General features: G+C 42.4%; 1 protein-coding gene across 1 annotated transcript in view; it reads left to right on the forward strand.

Moving 5' to 3' along the window:
• Positions 1 to 3,507: 3,507 nt before the first annotated feature.
• Positions 3,508 to 14,795, forward strand: part of LOC116377795 (serine protease HTRA1A-like) — an 18,451-nt gene continuing 7,163 nt past the window's right edge. Inside the window, exons 1-3 of the mRNA XM_031839531.1 lie at positions 3,508 to 4,105; positions 10,062 to 10,161; positions 10,864 to 11,068. Coding sequence (XP_031695391.1) covers positions 3,646 to 4,105; positions 10,062 to 10,161; positions 10,864 to 11,068 — 765 coding nt within the window. The 5' untranslated portion in view covers positions 3,508 to 3,645. The remainder of the gene's footprint in view (positions 4,106 to 10,061; positions 10,162 to 10,863; positions 11,069 to 14,795) is intronic.

A 14,795-nucleotide genomic window follows, 5' to 3' on the forward strand; every position in this document is an offset into this window, starting at 1 on the left:
TGCAAAACAATTAGTGTAGTTGGACACGAGTTTAAATAAATTAGACTGTCCTGCTGTACTCGGCCTCTTTACATTTACATCTTTACAACAGATTAAAGGGCCAGTGTGTAGCATTTCGGGGGATCTATTGGCAGAAATGGAATATATTATTCATAACTATGTTTTCATTAGTGTGTGACCTGAAACTAACAATAGTTGTGTTGTCCTCTTCACGGACTCCGCCATGTTTCTACAGTAGCCCATAATGGACAAACTATACACTGGCTCTAGAGAGGGCGTTTCACATATTTGCGTCACCTGAAGGCCACCGTAGTTCTCCGACATGCTTGTGAAACAGCGGCAACCTGTGCCACACAGAGTGCGAAACAGTGGTACCGTCATCCGCCTTCTGGCTTGCGTTGCTGTCGTGTTATACCGACAATTTGTCTCATTTCAGATTAGATGTTAGAGGAAATGCTGCATAGTTAAAATAATCATTGCAAGACAGTGATTTGAAGTTAGCTCATGAATGAGATTTTGAAGGACTTTAATTTTGAAATGCTACATCAGAATGTCCTGCTTCTGTCTGAGTGAGGTGGTCTGCTATTAACCTGTAGTGAAATGATTTTGTAACTATGCACCATTGTGGGTGGCAACTGAGCGAGGCAAACGGCATTACCACTGTTTTGCACTTGTAGTGACCAAAGAGGTTTTCAGTTGGTTGCAATCTACAAACTACACCACTAGATGCCATCAAATCCTACACACTGACCCTTTAAAATGTGACCTGCAAAAAAAGTTAAAGAAATCTGTCACTGTAATTGCGGCTAAGGCACAATATGTATTATGATCAGGCAAAAGTATACAAAACCACAAATAAGACAATGAAACAGATGTTTGATTAATTTAACTGTTTCAACTTTAATAACTCAATTAGTTGGCTTTTAGTTGAAATGTGCTTGAAATAATTTTCTGTATGATCAAACAATCAGGATGTGATTACACTGACGGCTCAAAGCTTCGCCTCGCTGCCCCACCAGTCCCCGCTGAGAGCCAACACTCTCACCAGTGCTGCTGGAGGCCCAGGCCGTTTTGCTGGGCCTGCTGGAGAGAAGGGAGGCACAGGAGAACCAGGTCTGAGCAGGGCATGCTGTCAGACCCTGCTGCAGTAAAATGAGAGGTGATCTAAAGGGACTCTGGTGCTCTGAAACACTACCATTACCACAGGGACCGGCAGAATCAACACAAAATGAAGGTTCCTTGTAGTAGCTTCAAGTTAAAGTACCCACTGTGAATGAAGTGCATTGAAAGTATCACTATAATAAAACCATGTAAGTATCATTATCACACCATGTCATATTATTGGATTGTTCTTACTGTTTTGTAGGTAAAATCTTAATCTGCACTAGTAATTAAAGCTAAGTAACAATGAGTACAATATTTCCCTCTGAAATGTAGTGGAGTTGAAGTATTAAGTAGTATGAAATAGAAATAAAGCACAAGTACTTTAGTAGAGTACTCAAGTAAATGTACTTAGATACCGTCTAATACGGCACATATATACGTTTCCTCCATGTTTGTATCCTTCATCAGCTCTTCTTCACATGTGCAGCCTTTGGCTTTGTGCAGAATGTTGAGATGGATTATTAACAGAGTGAGCTCATGCAGCAACACTGAATATGTAAAGCCTCTTTAATCAGTCAGGTAACCCGCCGTGACACGTTCTGGGCTCCGGTCTTTGTGTGTGCAGCACACTCTGGATCCCGCATGTATAAGGATGAAGGTTCATCTGAGCTCCTTATTGGAGGATGAAAGACTTTGGATGTGGCTGCAGACGTGGAAATGAAGCCCCATTTGGAATCTCCAGGGCTTCACTCACAGCCAGAGCAGACTGGGGTGGAGAGATCACACAGACCTCAGGGCAGTCCATCCTCGGTTAAACTCATTGGCCTTGTTTGGAGAATGGGTGTTCCTTATAGATGAGGTTGTTTTCATGTGTGGATTTTCCCACCGATTCTCGCCTACGTCCTTGAGCTCTACGAGTTTTGCCATATATGATGATGATGTACGGTCTCACTACTGCTGTATGACTTTCATCCATTTGTATAGCAGTCGACGGTGTATGTGTGTGTTGTTATGCATCAAAATGACATAGTGCTCTCATTAAACTGATCAGCCTAACTTGAATTTAGGGTTACAGGTCTAAATTGTACTCTCTCACTGTTTCCTGTGCGGCACAAGGCAGTCCGGTCTTTGAGAGCATATATGACTGCCCTCCATCCCTTTATGCCCCTGTCTAATTGCCTTTTGGATACAGAGGCTTGTGTTACCCCGAGAGCTGGAACCGTCGTCCCACAATCCATTCTGTTCCCAAGCAGCAGTGGTGCCCCCCTGCATCCAGCCACACCATTTAAACCAAGAGCCATTAATAACCCCATTCCCATAATCAATCAAATTATATTGAGGAGTTTTATTACGCTGATTCATTGCCTCAGTGTTTACTGCATTCTTTTACAGCTCACCCAAGACATTTAAACCTAACAGAGATGTGTTGTTCGCCAACATTAACATTTGGTCCATTGATACTTAAAACGTGTTTTTTCAACAGATTATCAATTTAAAGGTTATATTTCCGAAGAGATTTAGTTTTCTCGGAGAACTGTATGCGGCAAAATGGAAAGACTTGTTTAGATTACTCTTTGATTGATTTACATTTGAACTTTATCTGGATGTCCCCATTAGATGTTGTTTATTTCCCTGCTAGCTGGGTGCTTATACAGCTGGGATAAGATCATAAATGATGTTGTCTTGCAATTTTCCAATTAGAACAAATTTGACTGTTTATAAAATGTTGCATTAACTCCACAAATCCCACAATCCACCCAACTTTTTCCACAACGGATTTTCATAATTAGCCACAGGGTTTGTGTGGATGCCAGGAGCAACTTATTCATACAGAGTAGTAAAAAAAACATGCAGGAAATAGGCCTGCAGGATGTGTGGAGGTCTGTGCAGCGTGTAAAACATCTGGACTGCTGTACCATGGCTCTTTCCACCACTAGGTTTTTCATTTTCTATTTTTATTTGTTTGTAAATAACTAAATCAGGTTCAATGCCAATATCAGCTGAAGGTGTTCTGAAATAGCTTTCTGAGGGTTCAATGACCTTGGCCTTCTCAATCCCCCTTGGAGGGAATCAAGAGAAAAGGGAATTTAAACTCAACTTCATTACCCTTTTTGCGATGCAGTTTCTTGAAAAATATTTAGCTTACTGTCACAGCGCTGAGATAATTGTACATCAGTTCCCACGCAGGTTTATTTTCTGCTCTTTCTTCTGTTTTTTTATCCTCACACTTCTGGAGAAACACCAACACCGCAGCTCTTCCGTTCAGTACGTGATGTAAACGCACCAATCACCAGGCTTGTTGAGATTATCTAGAAAGTTTGTTGCGTAGATGTTGTGGTGCCAGCAAAAAAACCGTAAAGTGGCGTAAATGGTTGCGCAGTGGAGTTTCTGTTAACTGCCTCTCCAGCTGAAGTGACTCCCCTCTCATTACTACTGAGCTCTCTCATCCCATTACACTGCAAGCAGAGAGCGAGCTTTTGGAACTCTTTTACACTTTCTATTTAAACTTTTAAAACTTGTTTTAGTTTAGTTTTAAGAATCATGTTTTGGACACTGTTGTGCGTAATCGTAGCCTTTGCGTCCGCGCCGGCAGATGCGCAAATCTCCAGCCGCTATGTTATCGGATGTCCCGCTCGGTGTGACAAGTCGATGTGTCCCCGGATATCAGCCGACTGCCCGGCAGGACAAAGCCTCGACGCCTGCCACTGCTGCCAGGTGTGCGCGTTCAGCGAGGGCGAAGCCTGCGGCGGCTTGGGGAAGCTCGGGGACCCGGTGTGCGGAGAGGGGCTGGAGTGCTCGGTCTCCGCCGGGGTGGCGTACACTATCACGGTGAGGAGGAGAAGCAAGACCGGGACTTGCGTGTGCAAAGACACCGAGCCGGTTTGTGGAAGCGATGGGGTGTCCTACCGGAATATCTGCGAGCTGAAGAGGGTCAGCCGCCGGGCGCAGAAGCTGCAGCAGCCACCTGTTCTTTTCATTCAGCGGGGAGCCTGCGGGAAAGGTAACGCTCAGGTTGTTTAGATCACAACACAAACTGATATATTGAAGATATGGTAGAAAGTAGGATGGTTATGATTGTGATGCCATTAACAGTAATTATTTGGAACACTTTGTGCTGAAATAAACTATTGTGAAAGGAACATCTCCCTTTCAGATCCACTGGACTGTTTGCCTTTCTCAAACATACACATTTATGTTCATTCACAACATGTCCAGGTTGGCTCAAGTAAATCTGTAAATTGTCTTTATTGTGTGTCACATTCGCTCTTCACAACTTGCTCTTTGAATCTGTGACCCCTCAAATCCTCACATTACGTTTGTGGGTTGAACTATACACACAGATGTTGGAGCTTAAAGCTGCATTCAGTGGCACACAATCCCCATGTGTTTAGGATAACAAGAGCCCCCATTCAACTGCGTTTCCCTCTTGTTCCTGCATTGTAATTCGACTCGATCAGAGAGCTGTCTTTTACTTTTGCCCGGTTGAATGAAGTCATGAGCTTTCTCCTGATGTAAAGCTTGATGTGAGCAGTCACACGGCTATAATCCCTCCGATTGTTTTAAACAATACAGCTTATGCCAGTGAAGCCCGCATTAGCACAACAAAAAGGTATTTCCAAAGCCTGATAAGTCAGATATACTGTAGCCATTATGAAACAGCACTGAAGTGATACATTTGTAGTAACTGGTATACTGTTTCTGTATGGACCTGCACTTTATCAGAGTGTCATGCGAAACCTATTTCACCCATTCATGTGAAAACACACAAGGCTGCAGGTGGTAAAGGCATTGTATCAGTTTTTGGTCTATCTGTTTTACACATGTCCATCTGAAGTTTGCGCCACATCTGCAGTTGAAAACTTCTGAATGAAGAGCTTCAACACCTGTTGCCTCAAAGACCTATAACTTAGCTCAAAGCTTGGAAAATGTACCTCGCCCCTCCTCCCACAACCACCCAGCTCCTTCCTCTCTCTCTTCTTTTTCTCTCTCCTTGTCTCTCTCTTCCTCTCTGTCTCTCTGTTGTCACTCATAAATCACACTTCACAGTCACATAAAGGAATGCCTGGCGCTGATTCAAAGCCATAATTCCTCCTCCGTTGAAGACAGTTTAAAATGGGCCGGAGACACTGAAGGAAAACACAAAATTAGCAACCCATATTTTTGGGAAAGGTTTACATATACTTTAAAAACCGTGTGGGTGTAGTGGTAGGGCAGACTGTATCGCCACATTTGTTTGTCAGTCGTGTAAGCAACTTACATAGTTAAGTCATGCCCAGGCAGCTGACCATGTCTGAAACAAAGCAAGACTGTGGTGAGTGCTATTGATGTTCCAAGGAACCCAGTGCACATTTCCATAGTTGCAATAAAACGAGTCATTTGATAAATCAGATGTCCACACTGTTGGAGAATAATGCTGCCTTTAGTAGCATCTCTCCTGTTTGATTTTTTTGACATTCATCATAAGATGTAATCAAGCCTGCAGAATTCGAATAGCAGGAGTTGACACTGAAAAGAAACTCAACCCCCTCTGAGTGCCTTTAGCTACCCTGCAACATGGCCCCATGTTAAGAAAACATGCAAGTACACTTTGCATGATGTCATTTCGTGTCTGGACGGTAAAGATGTTGATTATGCAAGCTGTTCGTTTTGGCAAAGACAATTAGGTAAAATATTTCTGTGACCTTGGGGTCATATTTGTTTAAATTGACCCACTTTCTACGTTTTTGGCATTTTAAAGTCTTTATTGACAGTGATAATGGAGAGACTGACAGGAAAAATGTTATCCTTATCCTTATGCCTCAAATATCCTGTTATTTACACAGAACTGCACACGGTGGACGCTGAAACAACCTACAACATTTTAGAAGCTAATCTGGCCGAATAAAGGTGTGGCCATGCAGATGATCTGTTTAGATTTTAATCCAATTGTTAACCCGATACAATTCGCTGCCGGGTAACTGTGCTGCTACAGCAGAATGCACTCTGTGACTCCGGCTAGGGACATGTGCTGAATATGCACATTCCTCCTCGACTTGTCTCAGCCACTCACAATATTAAACGATCATTTCTGTGCATGTGTCTTTTCCTTTTTTTTAATGTTGTTCTATCAGTCTATCTCGGCTCCTGTTTCTGCATGTCTCCCTGTCTGGTTTTCTCATCTATCTTCCTTCCTGTTCACGATGCCTGTAATTCTCTTTCTCATTATTTCTCTGTGCTCGACCATCTTTGCTGCAGCTTCTTTTATAGACATCCTTCACTCTTATGCTCTTATGTATCTCATCTAATTCCTTAAATTCCTTAAAATAACACAAACAAACCTATGACTTCCCAAGCCCACTATATCTCCTTGTCTGCCCTCTCTGCCAGCAGAGTCACTGTTGGACAGCAGCAAAGCTCGACTGTATATCTTCTTAACTGCAGAAAATCAGAGCCACATCCAAACTAAATAAGTCACAATGCTACACTTCTGAGCCCTAACATTCACATCTGTTGAGTCACATATGTGTATTGAGCCACCAGTGACTTACTGGAAATTATCTCATATAATTTATAATAATAAGTATAATAGTATACACATAACTGTTTTTTTAGTTTTTTTTAGCAAAAGAAAGATTTGCATTCCACACATTTAGCATATGCCTGGCTCAGTATAGCCAACAGTAGAGAACTTGTGTGTGTGTGAGTGTCCGTGCATTAAGAAGAGGAACTGACCGTACTGTATTCGCATCAAGTTTTTCTAGTTTAGGGGATCAGAAAAAAGTGCTTCCGCCTGCAGGCGCCAATAAAACAGTGGGTACTATGTATGGGGAAATTGAGAAAGAAAAGAAGCTGAGATCTTGAGTGGACACCCGTGTGGTGAAGGTCAATGTGTAGAGCAGGGAGGGGGTAATGGGTATATGGAGTGGTGAGGATATGGGGCCTTTGTGTGTGTGTGTGTGTGTGTGTGTGTGTGTGTGTGTGTGTGTGTGTGTGTGTGTGTGTGTGAGAGAGAGAGAGAGAGAGAGAGAGCAGTTAGATGTGTCACGGTGTCATACAGCTGGAAGCAAGTCTACCTTATCTGTTCACTTTCACTTGAAACATTTCTAAACTGACCAACAGCTACATTATCTGAGGTTATTATCTGATTATCCCTTTTTCTTGCCCTATGATATCCATATTTAAATACTCATTTTGTTTTGCACACAGTGGAAAATCAATTATGTGTTACCTGATGCCTGCAATTACAGAGCTTATCTAGAGTGAGCCTCTGGCAACATTTCAGCAGTTACGTGGATTACAACACTACTCTAAAAGCTTGACATGCAGACCTTTTTCTCCACACATCAGTGACTTTCATGACTTCGAAGTTAAAGATGAATGAGACATTTTTGGCATTCAAGGAGACATCTGCTCGTAAATCAACTTAATTCTATGACAGTAAAGCCTTTCTAAGCTCAGTTCAGCAGTGAAATAATCCCACACAGTCTATAAATCATGCAACAATAGCTTGGCCGGGCTCTTTAATGTAACTGAACTGTGCACAACATCTGATTTATGATTTCCCAACAAAATCGTCACCAATGGGCCTATAACTCTACTATCATCACATGGTGTTGCAGTTGAAGCAGTGTGTCTCTGGAAGTACATTTCCCTGTGTGTGTGAGAAGGCAGCACTCATGGTAACATGGTGAAGTGGAAGAGACTGTATGGATGCTCCAGAAACAACAGGTTCTGGACACTGGGCCTGCTCTCTCTAATAATAATCCCATCAGAGCCGACCACGAACCCCCCTGGGTGTGAATCTAGCATGGGGGAAATTACTCCAATCTTTCCATTACGTCTCTCTCTTAATGTGGTGGGAAAGCTGTGTGATTTATCAGATTTAATGCTTGATTTGTAGCTTTAAAGTTCAACTGGGAAAATAAATGTGGAGGTTTGGAGAACCAGTCCAACACTTCTGCACAGACCAAAATATCTCAACAACTAACAGATGCTATGACTTTTTGTACAGATGTTCATACTCCCCAGATGATGAAACCTACTGACTTTGCTGTTCCCCTGACTTTTCCTGCCACCACGAGGTTTACATATTGGGCTTAACTGTTGGATGAAATTTGATACAGATATCTAGAGCAGTTGTTCTCAAACTTTTCCTGTCGCGACCCCCTAGAATAATTAGGTTGGAGTTCTCGACTCTCCACTTTTGTTTTGTTTGAATAGATAGCACCTAGTTGTTGTTCAATGTGCTCCAGGCTCTGTGGATTCTTTATACGTTCTGTGACTTTCTCTACCACTTATCTGCCGGAAATCCCCCATCATAAACTCACATACATGCTCACTTTGACTCTCACAGACACTAGACAAATCTACTGTGAGGCAAATTATATCACTGCTGTAGGCGGAGTAATATAAATGCATTCCTCAGTCTAAAATATGTTATTTTATTTTTAATATTAACTATCCAACCCCACGTTTGAGAACCATTGATCTAGAGGCTGAGACCAATGACTTTGATTAGCGCTGACTTTTTCTCTAGCGCCAAGTTAAAGACAACATAAGTTTGCAGCTATTCTGTGAAATATCTCAACATTATATACAGATGTTCATGGTACCCAGAAGATGTACCCTACTGACTTTGGTGATCCCATGACGTTTCCTCTAGCGCCACCAGGAGGTTTTACATTTGTGGTTTTGAGTAAAATGTCTCAATAACTATTGGAAGGATGGTCATGGAATTGGATCATAGACATTTATAGACATCCATGTCCCCCTCAGGATGAACTCTAAGCACTTTGATGATCCCCTGACTTTTTATCTACTGCCATCTTTGGATCAAAATTTAAAGTTTTCAATACGTCGGTTTTTGAGTTAGTACCTGCAAAACTAATGAGATTTCCATCAGTCTCAATTGTACTTGTGTTGAACACACAAAACTTATTGGTGAACATGATCACATCAGCATGGCAGCATTCAAATCACCGCTTTCCCAAAGTTCAGGCTCACATAGCATGATTGTAGACTAGTTTTATAGATAGACAGACAGACAGACAGATGGACAGAGTTGAGTTAAATGATCATATAACACCAGAATGTTCCCCCTGCGGGTTGACAAATGTTTTTATACTCTATAATTTAGTGGCATTCAGTTCGGCAAGCTGGTGCTCAGTCCATGCTTCTGTTAGCTTAAATGCACCTCAAGTGGAAAGACTCTTTCTCTTTCCTTAACCCTTCACTGCAATCAATGATATCCCAGGGCTTATGGCTGCCTTTGATTTTTGTAAATTGTGCTCCCTAGGAGAATGCAATGACTGAAATGCAGTGTGTGGCTCGTGGCAAAATAAGGAGTTACGCCTTGGCAGGATGAAAAGCTCAGAGGGAAAGGTTTAGGGAGTTTTGATTCATAGCTTTGGTTTAACTGTCTTCTGGGCAGACCTTAATTACCAGGTAAATCAGTCAACATTTCCTAACTTGCCTTGGATAGATGGTGGAATGGGTGATTCAGTGAATTTGGCAGTCCTCATACATACAGTGTCACAGTGTGTGTGCGTGTGAGTCTGAGTGGTAATATACTTGTGAGGATCAGTTTGGTCTTGACAAAAGATCTGTTGACGGTTCAAGAATTTAGAGTCGGTGCATTCGATCAACAATGAAGTAAGAGGGGTAAAGGTCAAGGTTGAGTATTCATTTGAGAGTTTTAAGGTCAGGGTTAAGAGTTTGTAAATGAGTGTGTGTGCATGTGTGTCAGGCCTGACCTAGACAGTCTCCACCTCAGACGAACTGTCATCTTTTCTTTTCCCCTCTGTGTTATGATAAAGGCCAGTTTTATTTGTTGGTTTTCCATTCTCACACAGCTCTTACATCATACAGTATTTCGGTGCATCTTTTGTTTGCTTTTACTCATCTGACATCCTGGCCTGTGTGTGTGTGTGTGTGTGTGTGTGTGTGTGTGCGTGTGTGCGTGTGTGTTGTATTTCCAGCTCAGGACAACCCAGACAGCCCAAGACACAAATACAACTTCATCGCCGACGTGGTGGAGAAAATTGCTCCGTCTGTTGTTCACATTGAACTTTTCCGCAAGTAAGAGCCGTGCACCTGTGTGTGTGTGTGTGTGTGTGGGACAGACTGAAACACACAATAATTTACAGCCCATTTGTGTACTTAACCAGACCACACTAGTTGGTAGAGCACCTCATTCTCCACTTCAGTCTTTCAGGGTCTTTTCTTTTCATCCTCTCACTACCTTTTATGCTCTTTTATCTCGTCCTTCTTTGACACCTCAATTCTTTGTCTGCGTCGTCTCCGTCGCGTCTGTCACTGTAGCTTGTAAAGTGGTTCTTTCAACGTCTGCAGCTCTCTAATTTCCACGTTTCCATCTTTCCCTCACTCAGATCTGTCGCTTGTCTTTTTCCTCCCTCCTCCGCCGTCACTGCCTCAGGTTGACTTGAAAGCTGTTCTTCATTGAGGTTGTGCTATATTTAAAGTCTTCAGTCCGTATTTGTTTCTTCCTCTTACCGTTTTTATGTATACTTTATCTCTCCAGCTCACCTTTGAATACTTACCCGCCTACTGTTTATATATTTACTTCCTGTGCAGACGCTCAAGTGCTTTAAAGTTTGTTTGCTTCCACGTTTGGAGTGTTACACTGTTACATCATGCGTTGGTTTTGCTGTCTTCTCAATTTGTTTTTCTAGAAGAGGAGACCTGTTGAAAGAGTGAAGTGAAGGGAAATACTCTAATCCCCTCCTCCTTTCTCCCACCATCCTCTCCTTCCCCACACAGGATGACCTATTCCAAGCGAGAGGTGGCGGTGGCCAGTGGTTCTGGCTTTATCGTGGCAGAAGATGGTCAGATTGTGACCAATGCCCACGTCGTGGCCAATAAGCACCGAGTGAAAGTGGAGCTGAAGAGCGGCGGCTCCTACGATGCCAAAATCAAAGACGTGGACGAGAAATCGGACATCGCCCTCCTCAAGATCGACGTACCGGTCAGTCAGAAGGCCAAAACAACTGGCAGATATTACAAAACTCACTATCACAAACCTGTGGCCAGTGTTGATAATCTTTCGACCCTTTGCTGCACAGGACATATGTCTGCTGCATTTTCTCTCCACGTCCCTGTCTGTGTTTATTTCTCCGTCTACTGGACCAGAGGGATCCACGTTAGCGTGGCAGAGGTTCAGGGCCTGATCATCAGTCGGGGGATTTGTTTGCATCACATGTTGCAAACAAATCCCCCGTGTTGCAGATGGCTGCAGATTCAAGAATGGCTGTTACTTCATGTTGTGGAAGCATGAAAAATAACTCGTGCTGGTCACCAAAAATGTGTGCTTCATCATTGCAGAAGTCCTCTGCATGACATCACGACTTAATGAAGCAGGTTAATTGTAATCAAATGACAGCCAGATGTATTCAGGGTGTCACACTGGTAGAAAACACATTCACCATCATGGGTGTACTTGTCGTGATGAAGACTGTAAGTCATTGTGTGAAGTCGGAGCAGGTCATCCAGGCCATGAGTCAGTGATGAAGCCTCAGAAGACATGTGGTCTCTTTGGAAAGGACACATGATTTAGATGGAAACTGGCATTTCTGCTAATAAGGGGAAGTTGGTGTGTGTGTGTGTGTGTGTGTAGGTGTTGGTGTGTGTCTGTGTAACTAATACAGGGCGAAATTAGAGGATGAGTAAGATCTAAGGAGAGGGTGGGAGGGCGAGGAGTCTTGTCATTTGGATTACATTTAAAAGGGAAAGTATAGTCATCCAAACCTATAGCTACAGGGTATTTCATTTCAGTACCCAAGAGTAATAACTGTGAATTCCAGCTTTGAAATATTCTTCCTTTATTCAAGGACAGTTAACTAAACGTTTAAATAACGGAGTGAATGATGCAGCATATATGAATTATAGCAACAAACAACTATTTGCTGTGTAAATACAGTATATAGTGGAGTAATGGCTACCTGAGCAGAGAATGAAGTCGCTCTCCCTCTGTGTGTGTTGTTGCCACAGCTTCTCTGTGATTGTTGACACAGCCAGGCCGGCCAAGTGTCAAGTCTCAATTCCACATCTCTGGTAGCTGACCTGAGGTAACAGCGATGCAACAGAGCAAAAAACGAGAAAGATATCCCTAAATTCTTACTGCAGGCTGGATCCATAGAGAATGAAAAAGAAAAGGAAGTTGTAGACTTAAAAGCATTACAACAGTATGATGCTAAACAAACATTAAATGAGCCCACAAATATATCTTTAATTTAAGAAGCTTCACAGATCAGTTATTTAGTTTTCTTGTAGAAAATGACCATATGTGAGTTAAATTCATACCCTGACAGGGGCTGAAACTATATCTATATTCATCCATCCTCCTCTCCCTCATTCTTCATCTGCCTTCACTCTCTGCTCCTTTTCCTCATAGCGTCCTCTCTGTTAGATTAAAAAGCTGAATTCTGTCAACGTCAGCACTCCAGAAGCAGCCACAGATAATCAATAAACAATTGCACCAGTTTATGAGTGAGAAAGTATAGAGTTAGGTTTTCCCTGAGCGTAAAGACTCGCTTCTGTCTTCTTTCTCTCCCATTTTCTATGTGAAATTGGAGTTTATTGGAAACCAGACCCAGTCCGTTCTCTGGGCTGTGGTCTGCCAGTCAGCTCTGGGGAATACATTAGTCCGTCTACAGCAGATGGAACTTCAGAGGGGAAGGGAAGGGTGGAAGCGTTGTACTCACTTGTTCCTGTGTAGAAAGAATGGGGGGGAAAAGAGAAAACAAGAGGGACAGAGAAAGACCGAGCGATGTGGTCAAGGCCTGGAAAATGGATCCATATGTCTGGAGGACTCTGTGAGCTAATAGGCTAATGAGTGCATTGTATGATGTGGCAACGGCACAATAATGATAGAACTCATTGTGCTTCATCTTATAAAAGGCCTCTTGTTAACCTCATTCTTTCACTCAGAACTTGGACACTGCCACATTCACTTAGAAGTGCTTACAATGACTTGGACGCATTCAGATTTACCTGCTTTCACTCTGACTTGAAAGCTCGCTGGCTTGGAGGGACATTTATTTCATCATATTGACCCAGACGGACTTGAAAGGACTTCAAAACACTCAAATGTAGCGTGCAGGGAATTTTCCATATCATTCCAGATCATTTTACTGCATGGCCTGTGCCGTCATTAACCTTGCTGAATCCAGTGAATGCATTGATCCTTGGCTTTGTTCTGACTGACTGAAGCTCAAAACCTATGGTTCGTAGGCACAGCAGGCCTGTCAAGCTTTTGGACTTTTAGATAAAACCCAAAACATAAGAGTTATTATTTTAATCTGCATATATATGCCATACTAGAATGGAAAGCTCCCTATTCCTATTTTAGACACCAGAGGCGGTGTAATGATAAGTTGCCTCAAAAATAAGTAATTACCACTAAAACTGTTGGATATAACTATAAATGAATTAGCCATTAACTTAACCCTCATGCTAAAATATTTTTTATGAGATGTTGCAGTGTGGCAGTTTTTCTTATGGTGCTCTGGAACAATAGCACTGTCTGTCTCTGTGTTACCCATCCCTATTAAGAGTCTCAAACCCCTCTCTCTGGGACTTTTGCCTGGTGCTGGTTTGGACTCGGCTATTATTGGAATATGTATGAGTTTGTGTCTGTGTTTATGTGCAGAGAGGAAAGAGAAGGAATGCGCCTCGCTGTACCGCATTTCTCTATTCATCAGCAACATTGGGTAAATGTTTACCCAGGAAGTAAGAGATGTGTACATTTCCCTAGATTAACAGTACTGACAGACAAATGCAAGCTTGCAATCAATTATTCAAATCTGTTTGTGTGCGTGTGTGTGCACACGGATGGGTTTAAGGCGGCTCACTGCAGGGACGAGGAGGACACGCTCCATTGCCAGTGGAAAGACACTGCATGGCGTCCTTCAGAGACACGCAGAGGGGAAATGAATCAACGTCCTCCTCTCCTCCTGACCCAACCTCTCTCCTTCATCTCTTGTCCCTGTGACCAAAATGGTTCCCATTAAGGATGAAGTCGGGTGGGATCAGAGCCAAGAAAAACACACACACACACACACACACTCTTTTGCCCCGCTGGGTCTTGATGCACTTTCTCTTTTTGGCTGCGTAATTGTTTTCCAACCCCAGCAGCCTAAAACTGTTTCGGGTTACCATTCAATGACATCACTTTATGTGTGCGTATGAAGCATTTCAACTCAACCACAGCTATGGAAAGATTGTTGATAACAAACAGTATATTTGAGACATTCACTTTTTTAAATTGTATTTTTGTTCTCAATAGATACAAAGCCATGGTTTATTCTGGTGTGTTCACAACACCTATTTAAAAATTAATTTAATTAGGGGCATAGATTATATCCAATAAATTAGGAAGATATTGGAAACTTTCTCTTACTGGCACATAACAATGCCGATAGTTTTTATTTTGTTTGGCCAGGTTTTATGATCCTCCTCTGAAATCCAATGCAGTTGAGCTGAGTTTTGTTTGTGGTCCTCACAGCATTGGCATTTCAGAAGATCCAGCAGCGACATTTCAAACAAGTTTACTCTGCCCTCACTCTCATGGTTTTCAATGGCACTGCTGAAGAAATTGTCCCTTAACTGTTGTCAGTGTTCTCCTGATTATCCAGAGATAAAAGTACATGTTGCTCTTGTTTTTTTTAAACATCGTGGCCGCCATTCACCTCTAT

The sequence above is a fragment of the Anarrhichthys ocellatus genome, unplaced genomic scaffold, assembly GCF_004355925.1.
Source record: "Anarrhichthys ocellatus isolate YVR2014 unplaced genomic scaffold, GSC_Weel_1.0 scaffold3, whole genome shotgun sequence".
Lineage (NCBI taxonomy): Eukaryota > Metazoa > Chordata > Actinopteri > Perciformes > Anarhichadidae > Anarrhichthys > Anarrhichthys ocellatus.